Source organism: Meleagris gallopavo, chromosome 2 (assembly GCF_000146605.3).
Source record: "Meleagris gallopavo isolate NT-WF06-2002-E0010 breed Aviagen turkey brand Nicholas breeding stock chromosome 2, Turkey_5.1, whole genome shotgun sequence".
Taxonomy (NCBI): domain Eukaryota; kingdom Metazoa; phylum Chordata; class Aves; order Galliformes; family Phasianidae; genus Meleagris; species Meleagris gallopavo.
In genome coordinates, this window is record NC_015012.2 from 37814220 (window position 1) to 37839928 (window position 25709).

At 39.1% G+C, this 25709-nt stretch overlaps 1 protein-coding gene and 1 pseudogene across 1 annotated transcript in view; both read left to right on the forward strand.

The window, feature by feature from the left end:
* Positions 1 to 25709, forward strand: part of PCNX2 (pecanex 2) — a 172407-nt gene that overhangs the window by 71966 nt on the left and 74732 nt on the right. Inside the window, exons 15-20 of the mRNA XM_031552196.1 lie at positions 1239 to 1330; positions 13404 to 13513; positions 15063 to 15159; positions 21270 to 21362; positions 21845 to 21995; positions 25007 to 25148. Coding sequence (XP_031408056.1) covers positions 1239 to 1330; positions 13404 to 13513; positions 15063 to 15159; positions 21270 to 21362; positions 21845 to 21995; positions 25007 to 25148 — 685 coding nt within the window. The remainder of the gene's footprint in view (positions 1 to 1238; positions 1331 to 13403; positions 13514 to 15062; positions 15160 to 21269; positions 21363 to 21844; positions 21996 to 25006; positions 25149 to 25709) is intronic.
* On the forward strand, positions 2026 to 2171 carry LOC116216407 (annotated as a pseudogene).

The window sequence follows — 25709 nt, forward strand, 5'->3', positions numbered from 1 at the left end:
AAGTTATGATTGTATGACATTTGATTTTTTTGATGCTGTTTTGGTCAGAAAATAAGTAAGACATGAAGGCATTGCTTCAGCTTTTGATAGTGGTTTGTTTTTCATTATAGCTTAAATAATGAAGATAACAAAGATGCATACGAAGGTGTGCATCTACTCTGTCATCCTAGTTTGGACCAGAAACAAACTTTCTCTTTGTTCCTTGTCCCAGACTTCATCCTATAATCCAAAAGACAGATAATGTCAGGATATGCTGACTGGATTCCATTTGGATGAAACTTTAAATAAAGATATACCGTAAGGGTGCACCTAATGCACTCCAAACACTAACGAGCCTGTAACCTGTGGGATCATACATGAAATGCAGTAAAGCATCTCAAAACACATATCACAGATTTAACATCCTCAGCACTTTTCATTTAGACCCACACTTACTGCATTGTTCTACTTGCTACTGTAGTAATAGCCTTTGGTGAATGGTAAAAATTTATACCGATGATAAGGGTGTTTTTCACTTCTTACCTCATAAACACACCAAAGCAGACCTTGAGGAAATAAAATGTTGCATAAAATCCCCATCCCATCAATAATCATTCCAGTGTACGTTGAAAACTAAGTAGGGCATTATTTAGCAGCCCATATGTCTCTGTTGTGGCGACTGCTGAACTCCCAATCCTGTCTGACAGCATTTCCTGCCACGGTTCTGGAAGTTCTCAAAGAAAGTTGTAGTGAGAGATGAGATGTTCTTTTCTCTCTTTTTAAGTTCATTCCTACATATGTCAATCATAGTTGACCAAGCAAATTGGGATGCTTTGGGGTGATAGCAGAACCTGCCTATGTCCCAAGAGCAGAGAGAATGAGGAAAATTCCACGTGGAGCTTGAGTAGAAATTTTTCAGATTGTTAACTTCGTTTCTGCTCTGTCGCAGCATCATGAGGCATACTAATTTTTGGCAAAGCAGTGTTTAGCACAAATAGTAATAGGGAGGGAGCTCAGATCCATGGAAAAAAATCATAGATACAGTGTTGTTAAGCTTTTGGTTTTAGCTGTAAACAGTTCTGTGAGCCGATTTGGGTCACTGAAGGTGTTCTCGCAACAAGCAGCTTTGTAGTATATTGTATGAACTTGTACACATACTAGTATGAACTTGTATGTTGTGAGAGCTGTTGTTGTGGATTTTTTGAACGTACATACTCATTTATGAAGAAATTAATTAACATGTGATGTTTGCATTTCAGCTGCCTCTGGATTAGTGTCTGCACTCTACAGCGTTTCCCGAAGCTTCGTGGTTCTGACTGTCCTGTATGCATTTTGCTTCAGTGCAGTGAAGGTAAGTTGAAACACTAAACTCAAAATTTCAGGCTAAAACTTCCTGTCGCTTAACTTCGTGTCACTAGGGAGATCAAAACTGTTTGGTGCTACACTGTCATTGATATTTGTCAAGATAAGCTTTACAAGCCATGTATTAAGTTCTGCCTGTTAACTACACTGAAATACTTGAAACTGCAGTAGAAATACTAAGGTAAATGTTTGCTCGTGAGTAGTTGCTTCTTTGCATAGATCATTATGAAAGGATCCTTTGTATTTCCATGATGAAGTCTAACATCAACTATTATGCTTAAATGATATAACTCCTGTGAAAACCAGGCAAAATTTGACCTGGTAAGGTTTGTATTTCCCTGGGAGGGGAAAAAAAAATTCTTGTTGCATTGTAACAGTATACCTGGAAGTGCTGAAGCTCTGAGCATCACTTTGGTTTTTGCACACTGGTGTTTGCTGATATTTCTGTACACTGGAGAAGTTTGTGCATGGATTTTTTTAGGACATAAAAACCCATTAAGAGTATGCTTTACTGTTGCTGTTATCAGTAGGTGACCTGTATGCGTTTGTTCTGCCATGCGATGAGTCACCAGCCACATAATTGTGCAGCCTTGTTGCTACCAAGTCAAATAGGCACTGAATCAGTCCCAAATCTCCTTATTTTCCTCCATTTTTGGTGTGTAGGATTTACTGTGTAACATCATTGTACTTACCTGGCAGGGGAGACACCATGATCAGGAAGGTGGTTTCCCCTGCTCTCCAAGTGTGCTGTTCCCTGTAATTTCCCCAAATATGGGAAACTCAGCTACATAATTTATGATAGTGGGGAACTGTGTTTGTGCTAAACTACTTGAAAGGAGGTTGTGGCAAGATGGGGGTTGGCCTCTTATTTAATGTGACTAGTGATAGGACTAGAGGGAATGGCCTCAAGTTGTGCCACAGATTCAGGGGAGATTCAGGTTGGATATTAGGAAACATTTCTTCTCTGAAAAAATGGTTGCTGGGACAGGCAGCCAAGGGAGGTAATTAAGCCACTGTCCCTGAAGGTGTTCCAGAAACTTTTCAGTGTTGCACTGAGAGATGTGGTTTAGTGAGGAAATATTGGTGGTAGATGGGTGGTTGGACTGGATGATCTTGGAGGTCTTTTGCTATCGTAGTGATTATATGATTCTATGATTTCAGGCAAGTCTTTGCAGATGAAGTTCAAAGTCAGAAAGTGAGTGTAATGCATGCAAGTTTTATACATGCTTTTTCTGTGGCTATTTTGAAAAGAAAATACAGAATAATAAGAAATGTTATGTTCTGCTTGGACAGACCAGTGGATCACCTAACCCAATATGGGGTAGCACATCAGTAGCACAGGAAGTTCAGTTTAGGACTTCATGACACCTTTTTGCTGCTCATTCCCCTAATATTCAGTCACTGTCCACAATTATTGGCTTAGATCTCTTGGAAAGTGCATCTGCAAATTTTATTCAGTCAGCATTGTCCTTGAATTTGCCTAATGTTCTGAATGTGCTTATACTGTATGCCTCCACAGATTCCTGTGGCAATTAATTCCAGATCTTCACTGCGTTCAGTGTGAAGAAAAGCTAATTTCATCATGTCTTCCCTATTGCTTGTATTGCAGTATTGGTGGACTAACAGGTTGGCATTCACTCTATCTGCTGCCTTGGCAATTTTGTAGTCCTTAGTCTACATCTCAGCTATATCATCTAGTTGAAGAGACCCAGCCTTTCTAGTGTCTCTTTGTGAAGCAGATGCTCTTTTTCTGGAGAAAACTATGTTAGTTGTTCTACACTACACCTGCCCTTAGTGTATATTTCTTCTGCAATTTTTATTTTTCAAAACAATAAATAGTGTTGAACTTCTAGCTGTCTTCAGGTCTGCTGTAAAATTCCTGGTGACCACAGTGAGACCACAATTTTATCCTAAAATGTATCTTCTAAGGGGTAGTCTTTTGACATTGTTTCATGACAGGCTAGATGCTGTCAGTGCTTGTGCAGAAATGCACCAGGATGTGCAGTGATTTGCAAGCTGTTTTCAACATCTTGCAGGTGTATGCCAGAGGATACAATGTGATGCTACACATCTGTAGCACAGTGGTACTATCAGATCTTTTGTTTAAGGGATTTCTTTAAGAAAGACAAATGTTTCAGAAAAGGCTTTTTACAATTTCCATTTAAAATTTTGAATAGGGACTTTAAATCAAAGATGGTCAATTATAATGCCCTAATTATCAATCACAGATGAGCAGAGCTGTCTGTGCTTGTGTGTTTTTAACCCCTCCCAACAGTAAGGTAAAATGTGGTAAGCCACCATTTTATCTTGCCCCTGGGTGGTTTGAGTCCATACACAATAATTTATGGCAATTCAGCTGCTGAGTAATGGTGCACTAACACACTCTTAAGTATCATTGAGCATGTTGGGAATCTTGGTCACCAGACTCACCTAGAATATCAGTTATACTGGTTTGACCTTGCCAAACTGTGTGGCACTGGAAGGCCTAACTACTTCTCTTATGCAATGTCCTAAAGTAGTTGGTATTCCTGCAACATTTTTCCAGATGTGTTGATGATTCAGAAAGGGGCAGATAGGATGTAGAGGGTCACTCTCCATAAGGATGGAAGCAGTGAGGAAAAATCCATAATGGTGAGACAGGATGGAGGAGGGAGAAACAGTGAGGAAAAAGAGAGACTGCTATATGGAAGGAAGAAATTGACTTGAACAACTATCTGACAGGCAAATAAAAACTGTGAAAGTGATCATTTTTCCTCTATGCTTGGCAGAGGACAGTTCACTAGTTGGGGGGCAGGGAAGCTGTGTGATGGATACTTTAAAAAAAAAAAAGAAAAGTTTTGTAAATAGTATTAAAGAAAAGCCTCTTAAAATATTCTGCAGACTCCTTTCTCAGTGTAATAGTTGAAATTACAACATGCAGGTGGCTTTGTAGATAAGCAATCTCCTCATGGGTTAGACTTCAAACTGCTTAGAAATATGCTACCCTGAAGTTGTGGAGTGCTATGAAAGATTTACAAGATATCTGCTGTAAATTACCAATATTAAGTGCAGACTTTCTGTTCATACAGAAATTACAGTTAATTTGAATTTTTATGACACTATTCTTGTGGAGACAGTTCTAAGGAGGTTAATTTAAAGCACTAAAGATGATTCCACTTGATTCAGTTCATAATCTCAGTCCACTGGGGTGCTTGAAATCTTGTTTTTTTTTTTCCTGCTAGAAAAGTGCACTTGCATTACCCTTCTGTGTTCTTCAGTCACATCTAGAGCTTTTTGTCTTTTGGACTTACATATAACATTTCAAGGGAATGATTCTATCACAGGCTCTCCCGCAGGAATCCCACACCCTGGAGGTTAGTGAGAGGGTCTGGGGAATGTGAGACTTCCCTTTAGTCAGGAAAGAGGACGTGCATGAGCGCCTAGGCAGTACTAAGGTCCACAAGTCCATGGGACCTGAGGGGGTGCATCCACGTGTGCTGAGGGAGCTGGCGGAGGTCATTGCCGAACCGCTCTCCATCATTTTTGAGAGGTCTTGGATAACAGGGGAGGTCCCTGAAGACTGGAGGATAGCCAATGTCACTCCGGTCTTCAAAAAGGGCAAGAAGGAAGACCCAGGTAATTATAGGCCTGTCAGCCTCACCTCCGTCCCTGGAAAGGTGATGGAACAGCTTGCGCTGGATACCATCTCCAGACAACTGGGAGAAAAGGAGGTTATCAGGAGTAGTCAGCATGGGTTCACCAAGGGGAGGTCGTGCTCGACCAACTTGGTGGCCTTCTATGATGCTGTCACATGCTGGGTGGATGGGGGAAGAGTGGTAGATGTAGTCTACCTTGATTTTAGAAAGGCATTTGATACTGTCTCCCACGGCGTCCTTATAACAAAGCTGAGGAAGTGTGGGATAGACGAGTGGACAGTGAGGTGGGTTGAGAACTGGCTGACTGGCAGAGCGCAGAGGGTCGTCGTTGGTGGTGCAGAGTCTGGCTGGAGACCTGTAACCAGTGGTGTCCCCCAGAGGTCTGTACTGGGTCCGGTCTTGTTCAACACCTTCATCAATGACCTTGATGAGGGGATAGTGGCCACCCTCAGCAAGTTTGCTGATGATACGAAGTTGGGAGGATTGGCTGACACGCCTGAAGGCTGTGCTGCCATTCAGCGAGACCTGGACAGGCTGGAGAGCTGGGCAGTAAGAAACCGGATGAGGTTCAACAAAAGCAAGTGTAGGGTCTTACACCTAGGGAGGAATAATTGCATGCACCAATACAGGCTGTGGGATGAGCTGCTGGAGAGGAGCTCTGCAGAGAGGGACCTGGGCGTCCTGGTGGACGACAGGTTGGCCATGATCCAGCAGTGTGCCCTCGTGGCCAAAAAGGCCAATGGCATTCTGGGGTGCATTAAGAAGAGCGTGTCCAGCAGGTCGAGGGAGGTGATCGTCCCCCTCTACTCTGCCCTGGTAAGGCCTCATCTGGAGTACTGTGTCCAGTTCTGGGCTCCCCAGTACAAAAAAGACAGGGATCTCTTGGAAAGAGTCCAGCGGAGGGCCACAAAGATGGTGAAGGGCCTGGAGCATCTCCCCTATGAAGAAAGGCTAAGTGAACTGGGTCTGTTTAGCCTTGGGAAAAGACGACTGAGAGGGGACCTGATCCAGGTTTATAAATATCTGAGGTGTGGCGGCCATAGTGGTGAGGCCAGTCTCTTTTCAGTGGTACGTGGAGACAGGACGAGGGGAAATGGACATAAGCTGCAGCATGGGAAGTTCCGCACGAATGTGCGTAAGAACTTCTTCACGGTGAGGGTGACGGAGCACTGGAACAGGCTGCCCAGGGAGGTTGTGGAGTCTCCTTCTCTGGAGATATTCAAGTCTCGCCTGGACGCCTACCTGTGCGACCTGGTGTAGGGAACCTGCTTTGGCAGGGGGGTTGGTCTCGATGATCTCTAGAGGTCCATTCTGGCTCCTACAATTCTGTGATTCTGTGACTTATTCTTTCATTAGCGGAGGATAAGTAAGACTTATAAGATCAGAGGGGTCTGATCCCAAATAGTGACAACTGTGAAAGATGATCTAATACCTGTGTAAGAAACTAGAACTGTTCTGATATATACTGGGCTACAACTTGTCATCCTAATCAAATCAAGATCTGGATTTTTGATGCATTAGAAATCACAGCTTTTAGTTCAAGGGTAGGCAAGTGCTATAGTCTGTCTCACTGTGAGATGTTTCCACAAAGATAGTAAGTATGTAGTTGTCTTTACAATACAAAGGGTATCTCTTTCACTCTTTAGCTTTACAGCTATTTTATAATTTTCCTTTTTACTTTCTTTATTCTTAGTTTGTTGAAAAAAAGATGAAAGCCAAATTTTCAGTAGTTTATGGATGTCAAAAATCTTTGCAATCAAAAAGATTCAGGGCAGGAAAACGTGGCAGAAATCCTGTATCAGAAGAGAGTCTGAGTTGCAGAGCTTATTACTTGGCTGAAATGTAGCATTCTTGAATGTAAGCACTTGTTTATTGGCAGAATATCGTATAGCTCAGCAGGTGTAATGAGCAGAGTTCCATTTCCTGAAATAAATTGCAGAGCAGAATGAATCTATCTAAATGGTTGTGTGCTTGTTACTGGTGAACGATTGCTCACATCAAATGCCCTGGCTGAGGCTCGTTCCAGCAGTATCAGACTTGAGCTTTTCCTTCCTGAAGTGCTTCTTGTGTTCCAATTATGATCTTCCATGGTGAAACACCCTAGCCTAATTTCTCTGTCTACATTAATTATTCTAAAAGGAAAGACAGTATTTCTTAAGAAGGTCATTAGAATAATAGTTTGCTCTATGGTCTTCCTTTTTTTATTAGAAGACATAAACAATGTTTATTCTAGGTCTGTGTTTTTAGCTGAGATTTTTCTTGCTCATTTTTAGAACCACAAACTATGCATACATATTCTAAATACATATTCTTATAAGTTAATCCTATGATCTGCAGACAAAATTTGATTTGCCCAAACAGTTAATGAGGCCCTGCTCCTCTTTTTTAATGACCTTCCAGCTCCTTTGCTATCCCATAACCAGAAGTGTTTCTCTGTAGTGGCTAAAATGCATATACCATCTAAACAGTGATGAATGATCCCTAGTCTTGTGTTAACAGTGAATGGGATGTTGGATCATATGGTAGGCTACTTAAATATCCATAATATATCTTAATTAGAATCATATGATGAGATTAAAAGAGGAGAAAGGCCAAGGTTATTCACAGTATTTTCTAGCAGCTGCTCCAGAAAACCTTGAAACAAACAAACAAAAAGGCTGTAATTCCAGATTTCCGTCTGTCTGTTTGAAGCCTTGAGGACTTGTCTACTCATCAAGAGAGGATGCTATTTGTTGCAGAGGTTGGTTGAAGGCACCTGTTGTGAGAAGAGCACGTTTTCAAGTTTTGGCTGCGTTTTGTTGTAGCTGGTGAACAGAAGTTACTCCATCTGGCATTTACCATTGAGTCACTGCATATATTTTTGTTATGCAGTTGTGTTCTCCCAGTCAAGCAGCTGTGATTTGGCTATAGCTTTCAGGTGCTATGAAACATCTTTTCAGACATCTTCTGACATGACACACCATGTCATGAGTAGTACAACACCACCTGGTTATGCAGCCTTACATACAATACTGCATACTCTGGCCTTGATTTCAGATGAGAAAGAAGAGCCTTTGTTTCTAAAGTCCAGAGATCTGAGCTTTTCCTGGTTTCTTTGAGATAGTTTTCCTCTCTCAAGCCTGTATTTAATGGTATCATCACCCCTTATTCAAGTTATTTCCAGGTTTTCTGAGAACTTCCACTTACGTTCACTTGATAAAAAGCTTTAAATTCTTAATATAGTTGGATCACTTCTTTTTGTCAGTTCTTGAGTTGTCACATCTAATAGCACTGCTTTTTCAGTTTTCTGCTTTTTTGTAGCTATTGGGTATTGAGTTTAGTTTAGAATTATCTATGTCCACTTCAGTCTGGCTTTATTTCTGATCTCAGCTTCAGTCCTGTAATCTTGTACAGAAATTGGCAGCTCTAATAGCTACCTTACCGTTGATACATGAAAGGGTTATCTCTTTTTCCTGGAGGAGATGCTTTTATATTCAGATATTATATTCACCAGACTGAAGACACAAGAACTTCTGTGCTTTCTATTTCACTTGAGTAGAATAGTTAATGAGCTGATTTTTGACTCCTGTTCCATCTGTTTTGGGTTTGGTTTTTTTTTTGAATATTTAATGGATATTTAAATATCATATACGCCTTCCTATTTTTTCCACATACATTGTCTGGAATTTTTCCATCTTGATATCTGTGTTTAGCATTCCAGTGCATCAGTGTGTTGCAGTGGAGCGGAAGAGCACATTCTCAAAGCTTTCTGGAATCAGTCCGTCCTTCTCTTTTGCCTTCTGTTCCAACCTGCTGGTTTGGATTTGAAAGTTCATCCAGAGCTAGTTAATCATTCATTTGTGTTCCAACTTTTTATTTAGTTATTTATCTATCAACTGCTTAAGGAATTTGGGGATTAACTTACCCAGCCTGTGAAAATTTTATATATTGGACCTAGGTCCAAAAAAATTAAACTGATACGAATGCATTTAAATGTGGCATAGCTGCCTCCTTTTAGTGGAAGTTATTTAGTTTCTATTTTTCCATTGCTTTATACCTGAAGAAAGTGTTTGCTGCTAATTTATTTATTGCTACCATGGACAGTTACTAAAAATCCTATGAGTATTCTAAACCATTCTCAGCTCACAATTGATGTAGTTTGGCTTGTTGCTTAATGAGTTCTAAACTCATTAATCACTATAACAATGCTTCTTGATTCCTGTTTTCAACGATGTAAGCTTCATCTGTGTACTAATAATTTAGAAATATTTGTCTTTGGGTTTTATAATGGGAAAGAATTGCAAGCATACATCTCCCTCAGTCTGCTAAGACCATCCCAAACTATTTCTAAACAGCTCTTAATGGACCCTTGTATATACACAGAATTCCCAGATGTGTAAGTGACCAAAAAATAGAAGCATAGGATTATTAGACAGCTTTGTTTCTTCTTGATGAAATACTTCCAGCGCTGCTGGAGGTTTTGAAGTCAAGGCTCATCAATTTTATGTATTTTACAATTTAAAGACCCTTGAGGTTCAAGCCAGAGCTATTAGGAATGTTAATTTTGGAGAGAATTGTCAGATAACACGCTTTTCAGTGAGCGATGTTTGCAGCTGCAGTCAGACTTGCACTTCAGTCATAACTCCAGTAGTTATGCTCTTAGATTTGTGTGTATATTATGAACTTATTGTCCAGATATGATAGAAAAAGAACACTATGTCTGCAGAATCTAATATGGCCCAAGTTTACTTTTATGTCATCGTATAGAAATTTAGAAATCTGCAATACTTGTTTGGGATAAACTCACTATTAAGTGAAACATGAGTATTAATGCACCCTGCATGATGTTGTTGCTTGTCTTATTCTCTAGCCTAGGAATCGCAGTCACAGACTGGGACACTGCTGAGTAAGGTGACATGCACACAAGCATACCCCCAGATCAGATCTGTCCCTAAGGATTTTAAATTTCTTCAGTGAAAATACAGCTATAAATAAGCAGTCAGAAGTGCAAAGAAAGACATTTGATTAGAAGTTGATAGTTTATTGCTTAACAAGATTTTGGAGTCTTACATGAACATAAAGTTTTGTATTCTGAGTGTGATGGGAAGATAAGGCTAGTGGGCATCTCTCCCTGGAACTTGTATCTAGAAAGTGTATCACAAGGGCCATGAATAATTGAGATTTCCTGGTCAAGGTGTTCTGTGGAAGCAGGGTGTCCATGGTAACAAAGCTGTTTTACCGTTAACCATGCAGAGCATGTCTATGTTACCATTTTCTTATAAGTTTGGGAGTGGGCTGTTATTCCCTTTTACATTTTCATTCAGATAGCATTTTCTAAGTTCCGAAATAAAATAGCATTTCTTGGAATTTACCACCACACATGAGGAACAGCTGACTTTCATCAGCTGCCTCGCATACTGTTTGATACAAGTAATAGGGTAGATCCATAATGAAACTAGGTAGTGGAAGGAAAGAGAGAGGAAAAGAAATACAAGATTAGTTCAATAACGATGAAATGATGCGACAGTGTAAAATTAGAAGGTCTGTGTACTTTTTGAAGAAAAACTGGAGTTTTTCCTCTGTATTTAAAAGACAAAACAATCACCATGCAAAATACCTTCACCATTTCTTCCTTGAATTAGCATAAGTAAAGGATACTAATGCTGTATCTGTATCGGTCTATCAGGAGTTTGAGTTAAGAGGTCTATTCTTTTTTGTTGCTATAGTTTAAAAGCAGCAAAAGTCAACAGAATGCGCATGCGCACACAAAAAACAACCCACAGCCACAAAGAAATTAAGTAAAGAACAACCAAAATCAAGAATTCTACTTAACAGTGGTTTAGCTGTTTTCTCTCTCTGGAGTACAACACATGGTTTGTTTTAGTGTATCTTTGAAAGACAGAAGTTTGCTACATGCGTTTTTTTTTTTTTTTTTTGTAGAGAAGAAGCAAAAAAGGATAAATAATGTAGGACAGAAATCTACTATCAACAGTCTTTAAAAAATATGCTTTACTTTCCACCCCAACCAGTGGTAAAAAGACTTGTAAGTTCAAATACACCTTTATCTTTCTGCTTAGTGGATTGTTCTGGGATTAGACAGTTCTGCAGTTGAAGTGGAACACCACCCCCAGTCACTTTATCTGTTTTAACTCACCACTTATATCCTTAACCCTATAAGGCAATTTCACTTGTTTTAAAAATGTCTACATGAGTGTCTGCATCAAAGTCAAAAGTATATGTGAAAGTACTGTGTGTCGCCTCGCCCAAATCAGATAGAGTAGGCAGTCAAACTCGCTTTCTAGGATGACAGATAATGCCAGCTTCCTAGTCTAAAACCTGTCATTCCTGTTTTCCTACTGTGAAGAATCATTGTCCAATTATCGACTATATTGTTTTTTCATCTTTTTTTAATTTAAAACTCTACCAGGCATCGTTAGTGGGGGAGGAAATGACAAAATGGAACAGGGTGCATCACTGATGCTAGCGAAATTATGCCTTTGTGCAATCTTTTTTTTTTTTTAAAGCATTGTTACCATCCTCCTTCCCAGCCATATAGTGAATATCGATGCCTATCCTGTTTGCCTTTCTAGCTGAGAACTCAGTTTTCAGGGATCAATTAAGAGGCACTTTGAAAGGGGAGCACAGGCTAGCCCAGTACAGAAGCTGCTTATAGAATGCAGTAAATGTGAAAGTAGAGTTCTTGGGAAATTGCTGGAACTTGGGGAACTGGCCATTTGACATGGTGCTAGGGGAAGGCTGTGGAGCAGATCATCCTGAGTGCCATCACACAGCATGTACAGGACATTCAAGTGATAAGGTTCACACAGCATGGTTTTATGAAAGGCAAGTCCTTCTTAACTAACCTGGTTTCCTTCTATGTCACAGTGGCCTGCTTTTTTCAATGAGGGAATGGCTGTGGATGTAGTCTTCATACTAGGTTCAACCTAGACTTCAGTACAGCTGTTGATAGTTTCCCACAGGTTTTCTTTCTTGGAGAAACTGGTTGTTCATGGCTCGGATGGGCATATGCTTCACTGGGTAAAAAAAAATGGCAGGTTGGTGGGTCCCAAAGAGTTGTGATGAATGGAGTTAAATTCAGCTGGAGGCAAGTCACAAGTGGTGTCCCCCAGGGTTCAGTACTGGGGCCAGTTCTCTTTAACATCTTCATCAGTGATCAAAGGGATCATGTGCATCTTCAGTAAGTTTGCAGATGTCTCTATGTCAGACAAATGTATTGATAGGAAGGCTTTACAGATGGGTTTGTACAGGCTGGGTTGGTGGGCTGAGGCTGACTGTATGACATTCAATAAGGCTCTGTGGTGGGTCTAGCACTTGGGTCACAAACTGAGGGAAGAGAGATTGGATAGCTGGCAGAAAAGGATTTGGGGTACTGGATACAGAATAGGCTACAATTCTGGCATTTACTAAAAAATCTGACTTCAGTAACTTTTCTGCAATGTCTTGAAGAATATTGATTTCTGACATGAGACGAAGTATGGGAAAAGTTAAACTAAAGTGTATCTAGTCCAAAACCTGGGAATGACCAAACAAAAAAATAGAATTGAATACGAAGTTTAACTTGGTTAGATAGAAGTTGTGTGGAACCACAGAAAAAGCCTAGCAAGAGAAATGGCTATGGGTCTGATCCACATTTGTGTCCTCCAAAGCAAAAATTTGTATCATTTTACAGCTAGGATTTACAATATTTAAGACTCTAATTTGTAGCTGAGGATTCCACAGACGAGGCACTGGTCATATTAATTGTTCATTAAGCTTTCTATTCCTCCGCTTATTATCTCTAGCCAATTTTAGCTGCTTAAGTCACCCAGAGGTAATTTCTCATCTTGATTATGCCCAGTGTGCTAATGAGTGTTTGAATTGCTTTCTTTTACCCCTGCTTAGGGACAGTGGCTAGTGCTGTTGCTCTCTACGATGTTACATAGCATGCAGGGCCTAGATATATTATACACAACAGCAGAAAGATTTAGGAGTCAGGTGCCAAAACTGTACCCCAGCTTGGTGATGTTGGCTTTTGTTACAAGCAATCTGGCCACAGGTCAAGAAACATGTATCAATTTACGGTTTAGACAAATACTCTGCGCATAATTTCACTTGTCTCATTTGCAAATAAATTCACTCATGTCTCATTTTAATGAAAAATTGCCTTCAGAGTTTAAACAGGAAGACTTGTTTTTCACATGGTTTCTAAGCTAATTGCTGATAATGTAGGAATGACGGTAATATTATCACAAAACACGCCTGTAATATCTTAGTCTTTTTCACTATAATGGACTTTGATGTGATAAGGAATTATAAAATCTTGATTGATAGCATAGAGATCTAAATGCTGTGCATTTAATGCTACAGCACAGCTTGGCCTATTTTTAAAAGAAAAACAGTACTGCATTCCTAACTTGTAAATGCTCTGCTTTCTGTTCTCATGTCCAGGAACCCTGGGATGCACAGCATATTCCAGCATTGTTTTCTGCTTTCTGTGGTCTGCTAGTTGCACTTTCTTATCACCTCAGCAGACAAAGCAGTGACCCATCTGTACTGATGTAAGTTGCCTGCAATTGTTATTTATTGATTTCCCTGTATAGCACACTGATTTTGGTTTCCTCAGAGTAGTATCTGGGTTTTAGAGCTGTTGGGGGATTGTCTTCCAAAAGTAGAGTGGTTAAGTGGAAATTCCTTGGTAAATTCTGATTGCGTGGTTGGTGTTAGTCTTGTAAGTAAATGAAGTGCTGCAGACAGATCGGCAGTATGGCTGGTTTTCTTTATACAACACTTCTAAATCCTCTGGGGCAGATTCCACCCTCTGGGAAATGGCATGCTTGCCACATTGGAGGATAGTGATTTGGTTGAGAGGACTTGCAGTCTACTGATGCGTTGGGTGATGCTTTGGCAAGGAAGAAGGACTTGTAATGTGTGGGGAAGTGGCTTTGAGATCGTCTCTTCCCTTTTTTGCTCTAACATGTTCTGCTAAAGATAGCAGAATAGAGTTTGTATGTATTAGGAGCTGATGCTGGGAACAAAGAAGATCCAGGGGAGAAGTTCTTCACCTTTAGATAATGTGAGAGTGGGCTGTATGGAGATCCATAGTTTTGGAGCAGTAGTCATGAGCTTTCCTGGGTGGAACTGTTGTCTGTCTGGGAGGGTGTGATGGTGTACAAGTAGCTGGGCATTAACTTGTATGGTGTGGAATTAAGCAACAAATGGGCTTCGTGTTGCCATTATCACCTTGTCATCTGGGATTCTGTTTCACAGACATCTTGGTCTTTCCTCACGTGATGCAGGGAGACTGTTTAGCTTTGGTCTAGAATACACACAGTTAAATTGCAAATCAGCATGAAAATGTGAGCTCTTTAAGTTCTGAAATAATTTAAATGTACTTTTTTTCCCCCCACTATCCAGGAAGGCCAGGCCAACTCTTCTTTACTAATGTAAAAATTTGTCTTTCCTTAAAAAGTTTGCTATAAAGAGGACATCTTATATTATTAAAACCATTTCATCTTTTAAATCTAGTTCCTGATCCTTAATCAAATCCTCAGCAGTTGAAATTGTTGTTAAATGTCTTATTTAGGTTTTAAAATTATCATAAAATATCTTTATGCAACTGTGTTGAAAATGTGTAGTCCTTTTAAGTTTTAAGGCAACTCTGAACTTGAAGGAAGTTAAGATGATTGGAAATGGTGTTTAAGAGACGACTTGTGACATCGAGATGGAGAAAGTAGCACATCAATCTTGAACTGGGTTTCATAAGGAGCTCTCATATTGGTTTCGGCTTACCTGAATTAATAAAGGGCATGAACACAACAATACCCTCTTAACTCATTGCTCTAATTGACCGAGGCACATTAATTGGACTGTTCTGGTTGTTGAGGCCCCTTGACATTGTGAAGAGGAAGGAAGTTTTACTCTGATCAAAGGTTGAGCTGGTTTGTATCATCTCCAGCTATGCAGTGATAAGATAGCTACTACATACGTGATGAAGGAAAACTGAAGCTGTTCTTCCTCTTCTGCCTATTTCTTTGCTCCCTCACGTCATATGTATCATATCTGTTAGACGTGTTCAGAAGTATCCTAACCACTTGTGTTTTTAAACAGGTCCCTAATTCAGTGCAAGTATGTCCCTCACTTTCTACGTCAACAATTTGAAGATTCATCAGCAGATCCACTCCCAGAAAAAATGAGAGAATCGGTGGTAAGACTTTTTCTTTCTTTACCTCCTGTGCAAAACTCTCTCACATGCAATTTTCCCACTGAAGGACCATTTAGATATTTAGTAATTTAAACATTTAAATTAATTATATGGACAGATATATATCCTGTTCCTTTAAATCCACACATATAAACTGTGGGAAATAATTCTAGATTTCTCTTTGGAGAGGCCAGAACTGAGGGAGAACTGGTATCTAGGAGAAGTTGCTCTCAGAGAGTACATGTGGGAAGATTATCAAGTTTCTGAAAGTACTGGCGAGTGTTGGAGATTTCCTGCAGTTGTAAACTGTCATGTTTCCAATTACCAGACAGCAATTCCTTCTGATTACATACCTAATGCCTGCTTTTAGCCTTTGCAGCATAGGCGATCATTCCTGTAGTCCTGAATGTTTGCAGAAGCAAGAAGTGTTCAGAGTGTCTGGGAGACAAGCTGTGATTTTTTTATTTTTATTTTTTGACCTTCAGACACGATCTGAGAGTCAATACTGCTTAGTGGTACAGGTTGCTAGTGTGGTAGCTGGCCTGGCCTCTGGGTATCTCTTAAAAAGGGATGCATTTCTCCTGCACGTATTGTATTCACTGGACATTTTACAATGTGATATGTAGTCTAAGTTAAGCATGTGAGTTGATTCCACACTATCAATGTTTCCCACTTCTCATTGCTTAGCTGCTGCATAGATTATTTCCTACACTGTATGATTTACTTTAAACTGCTTACTCTAATAAGGCCCACATAAGATTAAATGATATGTCAGTTCCTGTAATCTGCATTGAGCTATAGCTTCTTATGAACTACTGTTTGTACCAGCACCACGTTGCCAATATGAGTGTAACAAAAAGTAAACGAGTACTTATGTTACAATTTTGCTATATTTTGCCACGTTGTCAGTCCTTTTCTTGTACAGTGTGTTGCAGATGTAACTGAAAGTTTCTCATTCTCTGGTATTTATATTGCACTTGTATCTTTTGTTGATAGTACCCATCTTGGAGCAGGATAGAGTGATTTCATCTGTTCTGCAGATAGAGTCTTGCCAAAGGAATGAAGCAGTTAATGCAGCTGTCCTTATAACTCGTTGCATTTCACAGTGCAAAGGGAAACCTTAAACAAGGCTTCAGTATTTTGAGAGGAAAAGAAAAAAGCACTGAGAATGAACAAAATCTCATCTAAGATCCTGACTAATTTGAAAATGGAGTCATGCTGCTGACTCTATACCTATTTTTGTGTCAGTAATGTGCATAGTGGTCTGATGTCGTATACTGACAGAGTTGCCATGTGGTTCAACTGCATTTGGGCAGATTTGATGCATCTGGGAACATAGAACCACAGAGATGACTGCTGTGGGACTGGTCAGGCATAGGATTCCATTTCTTTGTCATGTTTCCTGACTCCCATGTTTTGCTAGTGGTGCTTTTTTTGTTGTTTGATTGATTTTGTTTATTGGTTGTTTTTTTTGTTTTGGTTTGGGTGTTGTTTTTTTTTTTGCATTTGGTTAAGTGGGATTCCCAACACCTTTTGCTCTCAAGGCTTTATTTGGTTTTGGGGAGCTGGCACTCGTCTGTATGTTTAACACCCTATGCTGCTGCTTCTAGACAAAGGCTGTTTACCTTTGTTGCTGAAGCTTCCTAGTTCTTTGCATTACTCTTCTTCTGTGCTGGTTTCCTTCAATCTGTATAAAAGCTGTAAGCAAAATTGTTTGCTCACAGTGTTGATTAGTAGTGCTAGTTCTTCTACAATGAGAGATCTCTTGAAAAACAAGAGAGCACTTTCTGACTAATGCAGGCTCTTTGTCTAGTTCCTGTATTAACTGGTACCTCCAACACTTAAACCAGTTTGCCACAGAATTCCCACTGTTATCTCACAGTGCACTGCTAATACAGCAAGTAGGGAAGAACTGAAGCACTGAAAAGTGCATGTGCCTCAAGTTTGAGGAACACAATCAAGCCACAATCTCTGCTGACCAACCTAGTAATAATAATCACATGTAGATTGTAAAACTCAACTGACTTTTAGAAGCAGTGTCAGAGGACATGAAAATGCCTCACAGCAGAACAGCCCTGCTCTGGTCTGTATGCACGTGTATGATGTGCATAACATGACATTGAAATAAGACCCTTTTAAAACAGAAATGCTGAGATATACAAAATTAATCCACACCATTAAACAGCCAAAGGCAGCAAATTAGGTTGATATTGAAAATTAATCTATTGTATTCTCTATTGGCTTGATATTAACATTAGCAGTAACAAATGCATCATCTCTAATGTTTAGTTCCATGACCTTTACTATTTTCCTTTGCTTGAATAACTGTGTAAGATTTGCCAGCTTTGGAAACCTGAATTATGAAACAGCTGTGAAGGATAATTGACCATTCAGCTTTGAAAATGGAGCTTCCTACACTTGCAATTAATTTGTAGGCATCCACATGGCTGATTGATAGCTTAACTAGTGGCTTGAAGGTATTAATGTGTTAAATTCAAACCCAGCTTCCTTCCTGGTCTTTAATGCAAACATGCATAACTAGTAAAAGGGTTTGTACAAAGCTCCAAAAGTGTCATTGAAAATAATTTTAAACAAATGAATCCTGCTGCAACATGTAAAATCTCTGAGGCATAAGATGTAATATCGTTGGGTTAGGTTTTTTCTTTTTTCCCTCAAGTGTAAAATGGAAGAAAAAACCCACCTGTTTTCACCCCAACTATAACATTCTAGTAATATTTCTCATTGCAGAGATATTAACTGTGATCAGAGGTTAACTTTTCTGTGTTGGACCAGTTAAAATGAAAGACTTAAGGATAACATTGTAGAGTCGTTCAGCAGTCGCTTCGTAAGTGCCTGTGGTTGGGAATGGAATCTGAAGTTCTGCTTTAGATAGCTGGAGGACAGAATTGTGTCCAAGATAGGCATTTGCTTAGTAGCAGCTAGGAAGATAAAGGGATGCCAAGAGCAGGAGAGGGTCCTACATCCTATCCATGAAGACAGCAGGATGATGTCTTAACTCATTTTGAGTTTCGCAGAATTCAATCTCCTTCTGAAAATATATGGTGGTTCTCTTCAGGTGAGCTGAATAAAACTCTTTCTTATGATACGTAGTCATGCTGCTGTCAGCTCTTCAAGCAGCTCACAGAGAGGTGCAAACTGAGTTCAATTTTATGAGATGACTGTTGTGCAACCTGCAGAAAAAGCAGCCTTGGAATGAGAGCCAGAACATGTCTGTGCTTCCTGTTCTGCCTCCCTTTGTGTGGCTCACTGCTCTACCAGTACAGTCTCATTCCTTCTTGTGTTTTTTACTGAGTCTTTAGGCACTTCCTCTTTCTTCTGAAGGCAAATGGAAGCCACAAGACCCATCTCTACAGCAACCTGTAGATGGATGCCCTGGGCATCCTGTTGGAAGGTAGCTTTGAATTCCCTTCAGGCAGAGAGCAACTGCTCAGAGTCAGCCATTTCCTGTGGGTCTTGGCCATTATGCCCTCACACAAAACAAAGTTACTCCTGCCCAGCTTTGTTTTAGAAAGAAAAAGAACTAAATTGTGAGAAGCTTGAATATGTCTGCCACATCAAGAAGGATCTCCTGCTTCCTGTGGGGACTATTGTGAAAGTCAGCAGCTAAAGCCGTTCTGTGCAAGGGCAAAGGGGTAAGCCTAACCATAAAATAAATCTTTAGCCACACTAGGTGCTGTCAAAGTTGGGACACAACTATCAAATTTGGATTCAAATAGCTGAATAGTGAGTGTTACTTTGAAAACATAGGCCTTTTCCTGCATGTGATTCTTAATGTGTCAAAAGCAGTGCAAGCACAGTAGAAAGAACACTTGCAAAGGCAAAGATGGAAAAAATGGAAAATACCAGTCCTGTGTAATACAGTTTTTGTAGTACACTTTGCTTGTTGATAACCTGGTCTGTGTATAGAATGGGAAGCAAGGGTGCCTTTCCTCCTCCCTCCAGTACCCATTATTATCACTACTTCTGACTTTGACTAAATCTTTATTTGATAGTTCTTAAAATGGCAGCTTCTTTAGTCAGCTGATTACAAAAAACACACAGCTGTCACTGTAATAGGAATCTTTTTGGTTGTGAAGGGAAGCTTGAAAATATGGTTTATGTAATTGTTTTTATAAGCTTGTTTTAGATGATTGAGTAGTTGGATTCAGCTGTGCAGAAAAATGGTACTTAGTGAGGACTTGTCATAATATATCTCCATAGAAGGGCTGAAGCACAGGGCCATGTAAATGGGGCACTGCTCAGCTTTCTCAGATAATGAATTTTGCAGAAAAATACTGTTGCTTGAAGTTAACTTTGTATGAAATAGCTTTAAAAAGATTGGAAAAATTAAAAAAGTATTTCAATTATATGAGTTGATAATAAATTCTATATCCATCTTTATCAGGATTTTCTCCATGATTTTTCAGTACTGCTGCACACACGAAATCCTCAATGCACAACTCTCTTGTGAGAGAAGGTCTAAGCCAGATTGAGAGAACCTGTGGGAATATGTAGGGATGAAGGGTTTTTTCAGTGAAGACCTTTTGTGTAAGTTCCGGAGTGTGGGTTTTCCTCATCCATACGATGGCCAAGAAGAATGGGACAAGGCCAACGGGACTGTGTTTTGTGAAGATGGTTGGGAAGAGTCCAACCTAACTCTGTGCCTCCACATTTATAGCCCTTGCTGAGTACAGTGCCATCTGAAGAGAGCATAGCTTGAGGAGTACGGGGAGGGCTGCTCTTTTGGAAGGATGTTTTTCTGAGCAACCTGAGAAAAGCAAGGACAAGTTAATAAAGCTCAAAAATTCAGCTAAATGGGATTAGAGTTTCATGGGACAAAGCAAAAGTACTTCTTGAGCCTGAAGGCTTTTTAGTCTTGCTGAATTTCAAAGGCCTGCTGCAGTAAGTGGAAGTGCTGATGCTGGTGACCTTTTACTAAGAGGCATCTCGTAACAGAGTGACAGGCAGCCTATATATAGTGGTTGCTACCAGCTTGTCTTGTAATTCACAAACCCGTTTGTTGTTTGCTTCTGTTTTCTTATCCCTTATTCTTAGGTTTGCTATCCCATCAATATTTTATGGTTGTTTTTTTTCTTTTCTCTGATGAGATAAAGGAAAATTACCTAGATTGCAGCACTGGGAAACTGGATGAATTTGAAATTCTTACAAAGTGTTTAATTCTGCGTAGTATTTCTAGTTGTTTTTGAATTATAGCATAAATCAGTTTTTAAACCAAGATCTATAAGTGATAATATATGCATGTGATGACTTAGCATTGATATTGACTGCTGAAGTTGAATATCCCATTCGCAAATCTAGGACAAGATTTTCATCTACTCAGACAGATATTTGAGTGACCTCTGAAGTACAATTCAGAAGATCACAGAGCTCAAAAGCTATCTTGTTTATTTGTTTACTGAGAATGACATTTTAATCACAAGAAAAATGGTCTAGAAAGATCATATTTTTCCAATCTTTTAAGACAAAATTACTACTACCCTACTTATAAACCTTTATATAAAGGCTGGCTTGTCCTTGTGTTATCATTGAGTGATAGCAGAGAAACGGCCTTGTCTGAAACCCATAAAATCTTGCTGAAATTTGACTTCTGGTACAGAAAATCGAAGAATGGGACGTGTCACTTCAGAACATAATAAATGTATTAACTTGTGTCTCTGAAGACATTACAGAAGAGCATGAGTCATTCCAATAATGCAAGCAAAACTAAAGAAATTGTAACGCTTGCAGATAGGCAATGGAACCAGAATTTTTATTTCCAAAAATAAAAATGCCATAATGTGAAAGAGTTATTTTCCTTAAATAGAATTAGGCTCAGTGTGAAAAATGTATTGCTTTCATTTATCCAGAGTTAAAACCAAATTTAAAAATACAATTTAAAGTTAGTCACGATGAAGATAAACATGGTTACTTTGACACACCCAGCATATGAAGAAATAATTTCACAAAGCAGAGTGGAGAGAATACTTTTGTATCGGGGAGTGATGATTAGCCTTACCACAATACAGTCTGCAAGTCATTTAGAAGAGAGTCATTTACTTTATCTAGGTAAAATGGTACTGTTGTGCTAATTTGGTATAAAATAATTTTCACAGAAAGAAATTTTGAAATCGGATCTCATTGTCTGCACAGCGGCAGCTGTTCTGTCATTTGCTGTGAGTGCCAGCACCGTGTTTCTATCATTGAGGGTATGTGTCCTTTTTTCTTTTTTCTTTTTCTAAGTTATCTCTTATGTAAAATCACAGGATATGTTAGCTGGAAGATACTGGGGGAAGGGAAGTTTGAGAAAGTGTATTTACTGACTGTCATAACTTAATGCTTTTTGATGTGCAGTGTGAATTAGATTGTGGATGTTTGCATCAGGCAAAATATTACTTACTTGGTGTCCATTTCCCTAAGCCTTTGCACATATCAGGTTGTGATATGCAACCTGAGAGACAGAGTGGATAAATCCAATCATTTGTGTTTTCTTCTCTATTTAGGGGGAAAAATGGTGAATTGTCTCTGCAAAATCTATATTTCTAAACATACATATGCCTGTGGAATCAATTTGAACATGGGAGGAGGGAGCGTTAATTGGGTAGAAATCTCATTATAAGGACATGTTTTAAAACAAACTAAAAGTTATTTGCAAAGTATAACCATGTTTCTTTTTTCTCATTTGGCCTAGCCATTTCTCAGCATTGTCCTGTTTGCTTTAGCATGGACTGTGGGATTTGTAACACATTACATACTTCCTCAGCTTCGCAAGCATCACCCCTGGCTGTGGATCTCCCACCCCATACTTAAAAGCAAAGAACACCAGCAACGGGAAGTGAGAGGTTTGTAATGAAATCTTATCTAAACAGTGGATGTTGTGGCTTGCAGAATGTCTTGATATAAAAACAAAAATCCATAAAGAACAAAGTAGAGGGAATAATTTGTTTTCTCTTTGATAAGATGTTTCATGAGTGTTTTTTTTGCTCAGGGCTAAACAGTTCCAGCTCTCTCAGCCTCTGGTTGCATGTCAAATATTAAGGTCTCTTAATCTTCTTAGTTGCCTTAAGTGGGCTTCCCTGAACCATCATCTGATCTGCTTTATACTTTTGTATTACAATACCATTATTTGCTGTGTTGCTTGATATGTTGGCATTTGAAATGATTTTTCTTCTTTTTGTCATAGAATTATGTATTATTTAAACAGTATGGATGATGCAACTTTATTGTGATGCTTTTAGAAGAACAGTAAAATTGGAAGAAATTGTGAAGATTTATTATTGATAACTGTTCTTTCTGGCTTTAACAGGTGGTGCCATGATGCATAGGAGTATCTGTAAATATTTTAGAATGCTGGGGCCTGATCTCCTGTTCTTGATAGTGTTGTTTCCACAATCAGTCAGCATACTTTGAGAAGGATGGCATTTTTTTCCTCCTGGCTCTCTTTTATTTGCTACCAGCCAAAAGCTTGCTTGTCATTTCCTGATGGATCCTCTGCCTTAATCATTCTCAGTATATGTTTCCAAGGTGTTTGAAGGCAATGTTGTCAGAACACAATCTGCTGAGAGACTTTAGTCTGTTCTTCAGCTAAACAACAAAAGAGTTCAGATCGCTAAGCAAAACCTTGCGTTAAGAATTTAAATCTTCTTTAAAAAAATCATGTCTTTCAAAACAATTACTTTCTAAACAAGGCTTGGGTATGAAAAACTACCCAAGAGACTTTACTGAAGGTTGCCTTTTAACTTCTACTGCAATGCATGAAGGAAAGTGTAGTAGAAATATAGAACTTTTTAAAGATCATGACCAGATGAAAACATTGTTCAGGGCTTTCTGTCACTGATTATCAGTAATTTTGATGAGTGTCCAAATTTCACTGTTTTTTACATCGGCTTAATAATAAAAAGACTAATGTGGGATTTCTTTGCTTTGTCCTGATTAAATCTGTCTTCATTTGTCAGGAAACATTTTCCTAAATGCAATGACTCAGCTTTTGAAAAGGTTGAAGGTAGAGTTCTGCTAGACTGGTCTCCACAGACAAGTTTTCTTCTGCTTTGAGATCAGTTACCCACGCTAGCTGCTGCAGGCAGCAGGATATTTTGCTTCCTTTGCAGTCCTGATTTTACATGTGATCTAATTCCTTACTTTGGGTTTTAAGAACTATTGTGATGTTCTGGTGTGTGAAGAAAGCAGGAGTTTTATAGGAGTTTTATATGTTGTTTTTTTTCTCCAGTCTCTTGGGCTTCTGTAGAGGCTTTTTATTATGTTCTGAGATGAGACAGGCTGAGTAAAAGGTTGTGTAACCCCTTTGATAGATATATCTGACAGACTGTCTTCTTTCTTTTACCCTGTAAGAAAAATGTAGGAGCAGAGTTTAAAGGTTCTCTATGTGTATAGAAGGAGAAGCTTGGAAAAAGACAGTATCTTCTAGTTGTCAGGCATGGACAGTAATGAGACAAACACATTGAACAAGGGATTTGTTAGGAGCTTTTACTGCACAGAATTTCATTTTCAACTTCCTCATTTTTGACAAGTGGAGTCCTATGGTAAAGATGAATGGTTGCTAGCAATTAGATGAGCAGCTGGTAATGACAATTCCATAAGTTTACTCTAGATTTGTTTCATTGGCTTCAGATGAGCCATTTATACTTTCAGGCCCTCCACAGTATAGCGATTATGAGAATAGTTCATGATTTTTGTTATTTTGACTGACTGCAGGAAGAAAAAGTGAGCTTATGGTACAATAGATGCATAGAAAGTGCCAGGCTGTGTGAAAACCCTAACTCACTAGGCTGTCTTTTCCTTTCTCACCACTACTACTTTTATACCGCACAGATTCATCTAAGCCATTTTCAAATCATCCATTTCTATCCCTAGATCCCCTCTGAACATATGTTCTTTCTTTTCTCGCTGCATTGTCTATGCATGCCTTGCTCCTGTGGCTACTTTCCTTTTGGTCTACTTGATATGCACATCTCTTTATTCAAGCCTGAGTTCCTAAACAGAGCTCAGCTTTGGACAGCCAGATGAAGTTCTTCAGTAGAGAACAGGAGCTCTGAGAGCAATTAGGAGGAGGAGAGAGGAACAGAGAATAAGAGCTAGATTCTGAAATACATATCTTGCTGTGTATATGAGCTTAGGAGGTAGCTGTTCAGCATGTTTCTTTTCCTGTCATTAAGAAGTTATATGTGTGGGGGGGTCTTTTTACACACAATAATTTCCATTTCTGCAGGGAAGAGTATTGGAAATTCAGAAGCTGGCATTATTATTTCTGACTCAATACCAACTTCTGCCTTTTTGCATTTGCTGGTTTGTTTTTTTTCCCCAATAACCTTGTCTACCTCAGCTGAGAATAAACATTACTCTTTTCCGTACACTGATGTTTCTGCACTCAGTTCACTTGAGTTCTCGTATAGCTATTTAGTTGTACAGAGCATTCAGTTCTTGTTTAATTCTCCCGTTAAGCCTGTGATGTTTAAAAAAAATTCTACTGCCCAAGATAATCTTATGAGGTTCTGTAGGTCATCCACCAGGTCAGTGCTGAAGAGAGTCTCTCCTGAAGAATTACATCACTAGAGTTGCTATTCAGTTCAGTGACTAGTAATGGAATTGTATAGAATCTACTGTTACACAGAATCTACATGGACCACCTCTTATCATTTCTGAGATTTTTTTTCATGAATGCAATTCTAAGAAGCTAAACAGATACTCTCTAAATTGAGAGAGCTAAATGATTTCCCTGTTGCAAAAGAATTAGGAATTTCTTTGTGCCATAAATTAGCTGGTTGATTATCCTTGTTTGTGTAAGCTAACTCACTTCTTTACTTTTAATGTTCTGTTATCTGAATTTTTATTTCAGATGCTGCTCATTTGATGTGGTTTGAAAGGCTATATGTGTGGCTTCAGTGCTTTGAGAAATATGTCTTATATCCAGCTATAATATTGAATGCTCTCACCATTGATGCTTTCTCCATTAGTAAATATAAGAAGCTTGGTACACAGTAAGTTGATTATAACTCATTCATGTGATTAGTAGACTATTCAGACACAGACTGAAGACTGAGAAATGAAATTTGTTTCTCAAAGAAGTCTGCCTGCTTGTCACAGTTTGCGTGTGCCATTATTAGTGTCCATGTGCAACAATCACTGGTTCTGCTGAAAGAAAAAAAACAAAGCTGCCTTAGCATACTCAAAGACATGACCCCAGTGAGAGACAGAGAAATTAAAAGATTAGAGCTATATATAGATATATATGGAATGTCTAAATGTCAATTAAAAGCAAGACACACTATACCAGGCAGCAGGTGTTTGATGAGTATAAACACAGTGGGGTAACTAGAATTAATCAGATGAAAATGAGAAATCTAGGCTGGATATCAGGAAACATTTCCGAACTGAGGTTTTTTAGGACTACAGCATAGGCTCCCAAAGGAAGTATCATCAGTTTTCCCACTCAGGTCAGGCTAAACTGTATAAAATATTTAATAGTATAGAATGGCAGGTAGTCCTGCATTAAGAGAGGCTTCAGAAAGATAGGTATGTAAGAGGTTGTTTTTTTTTTT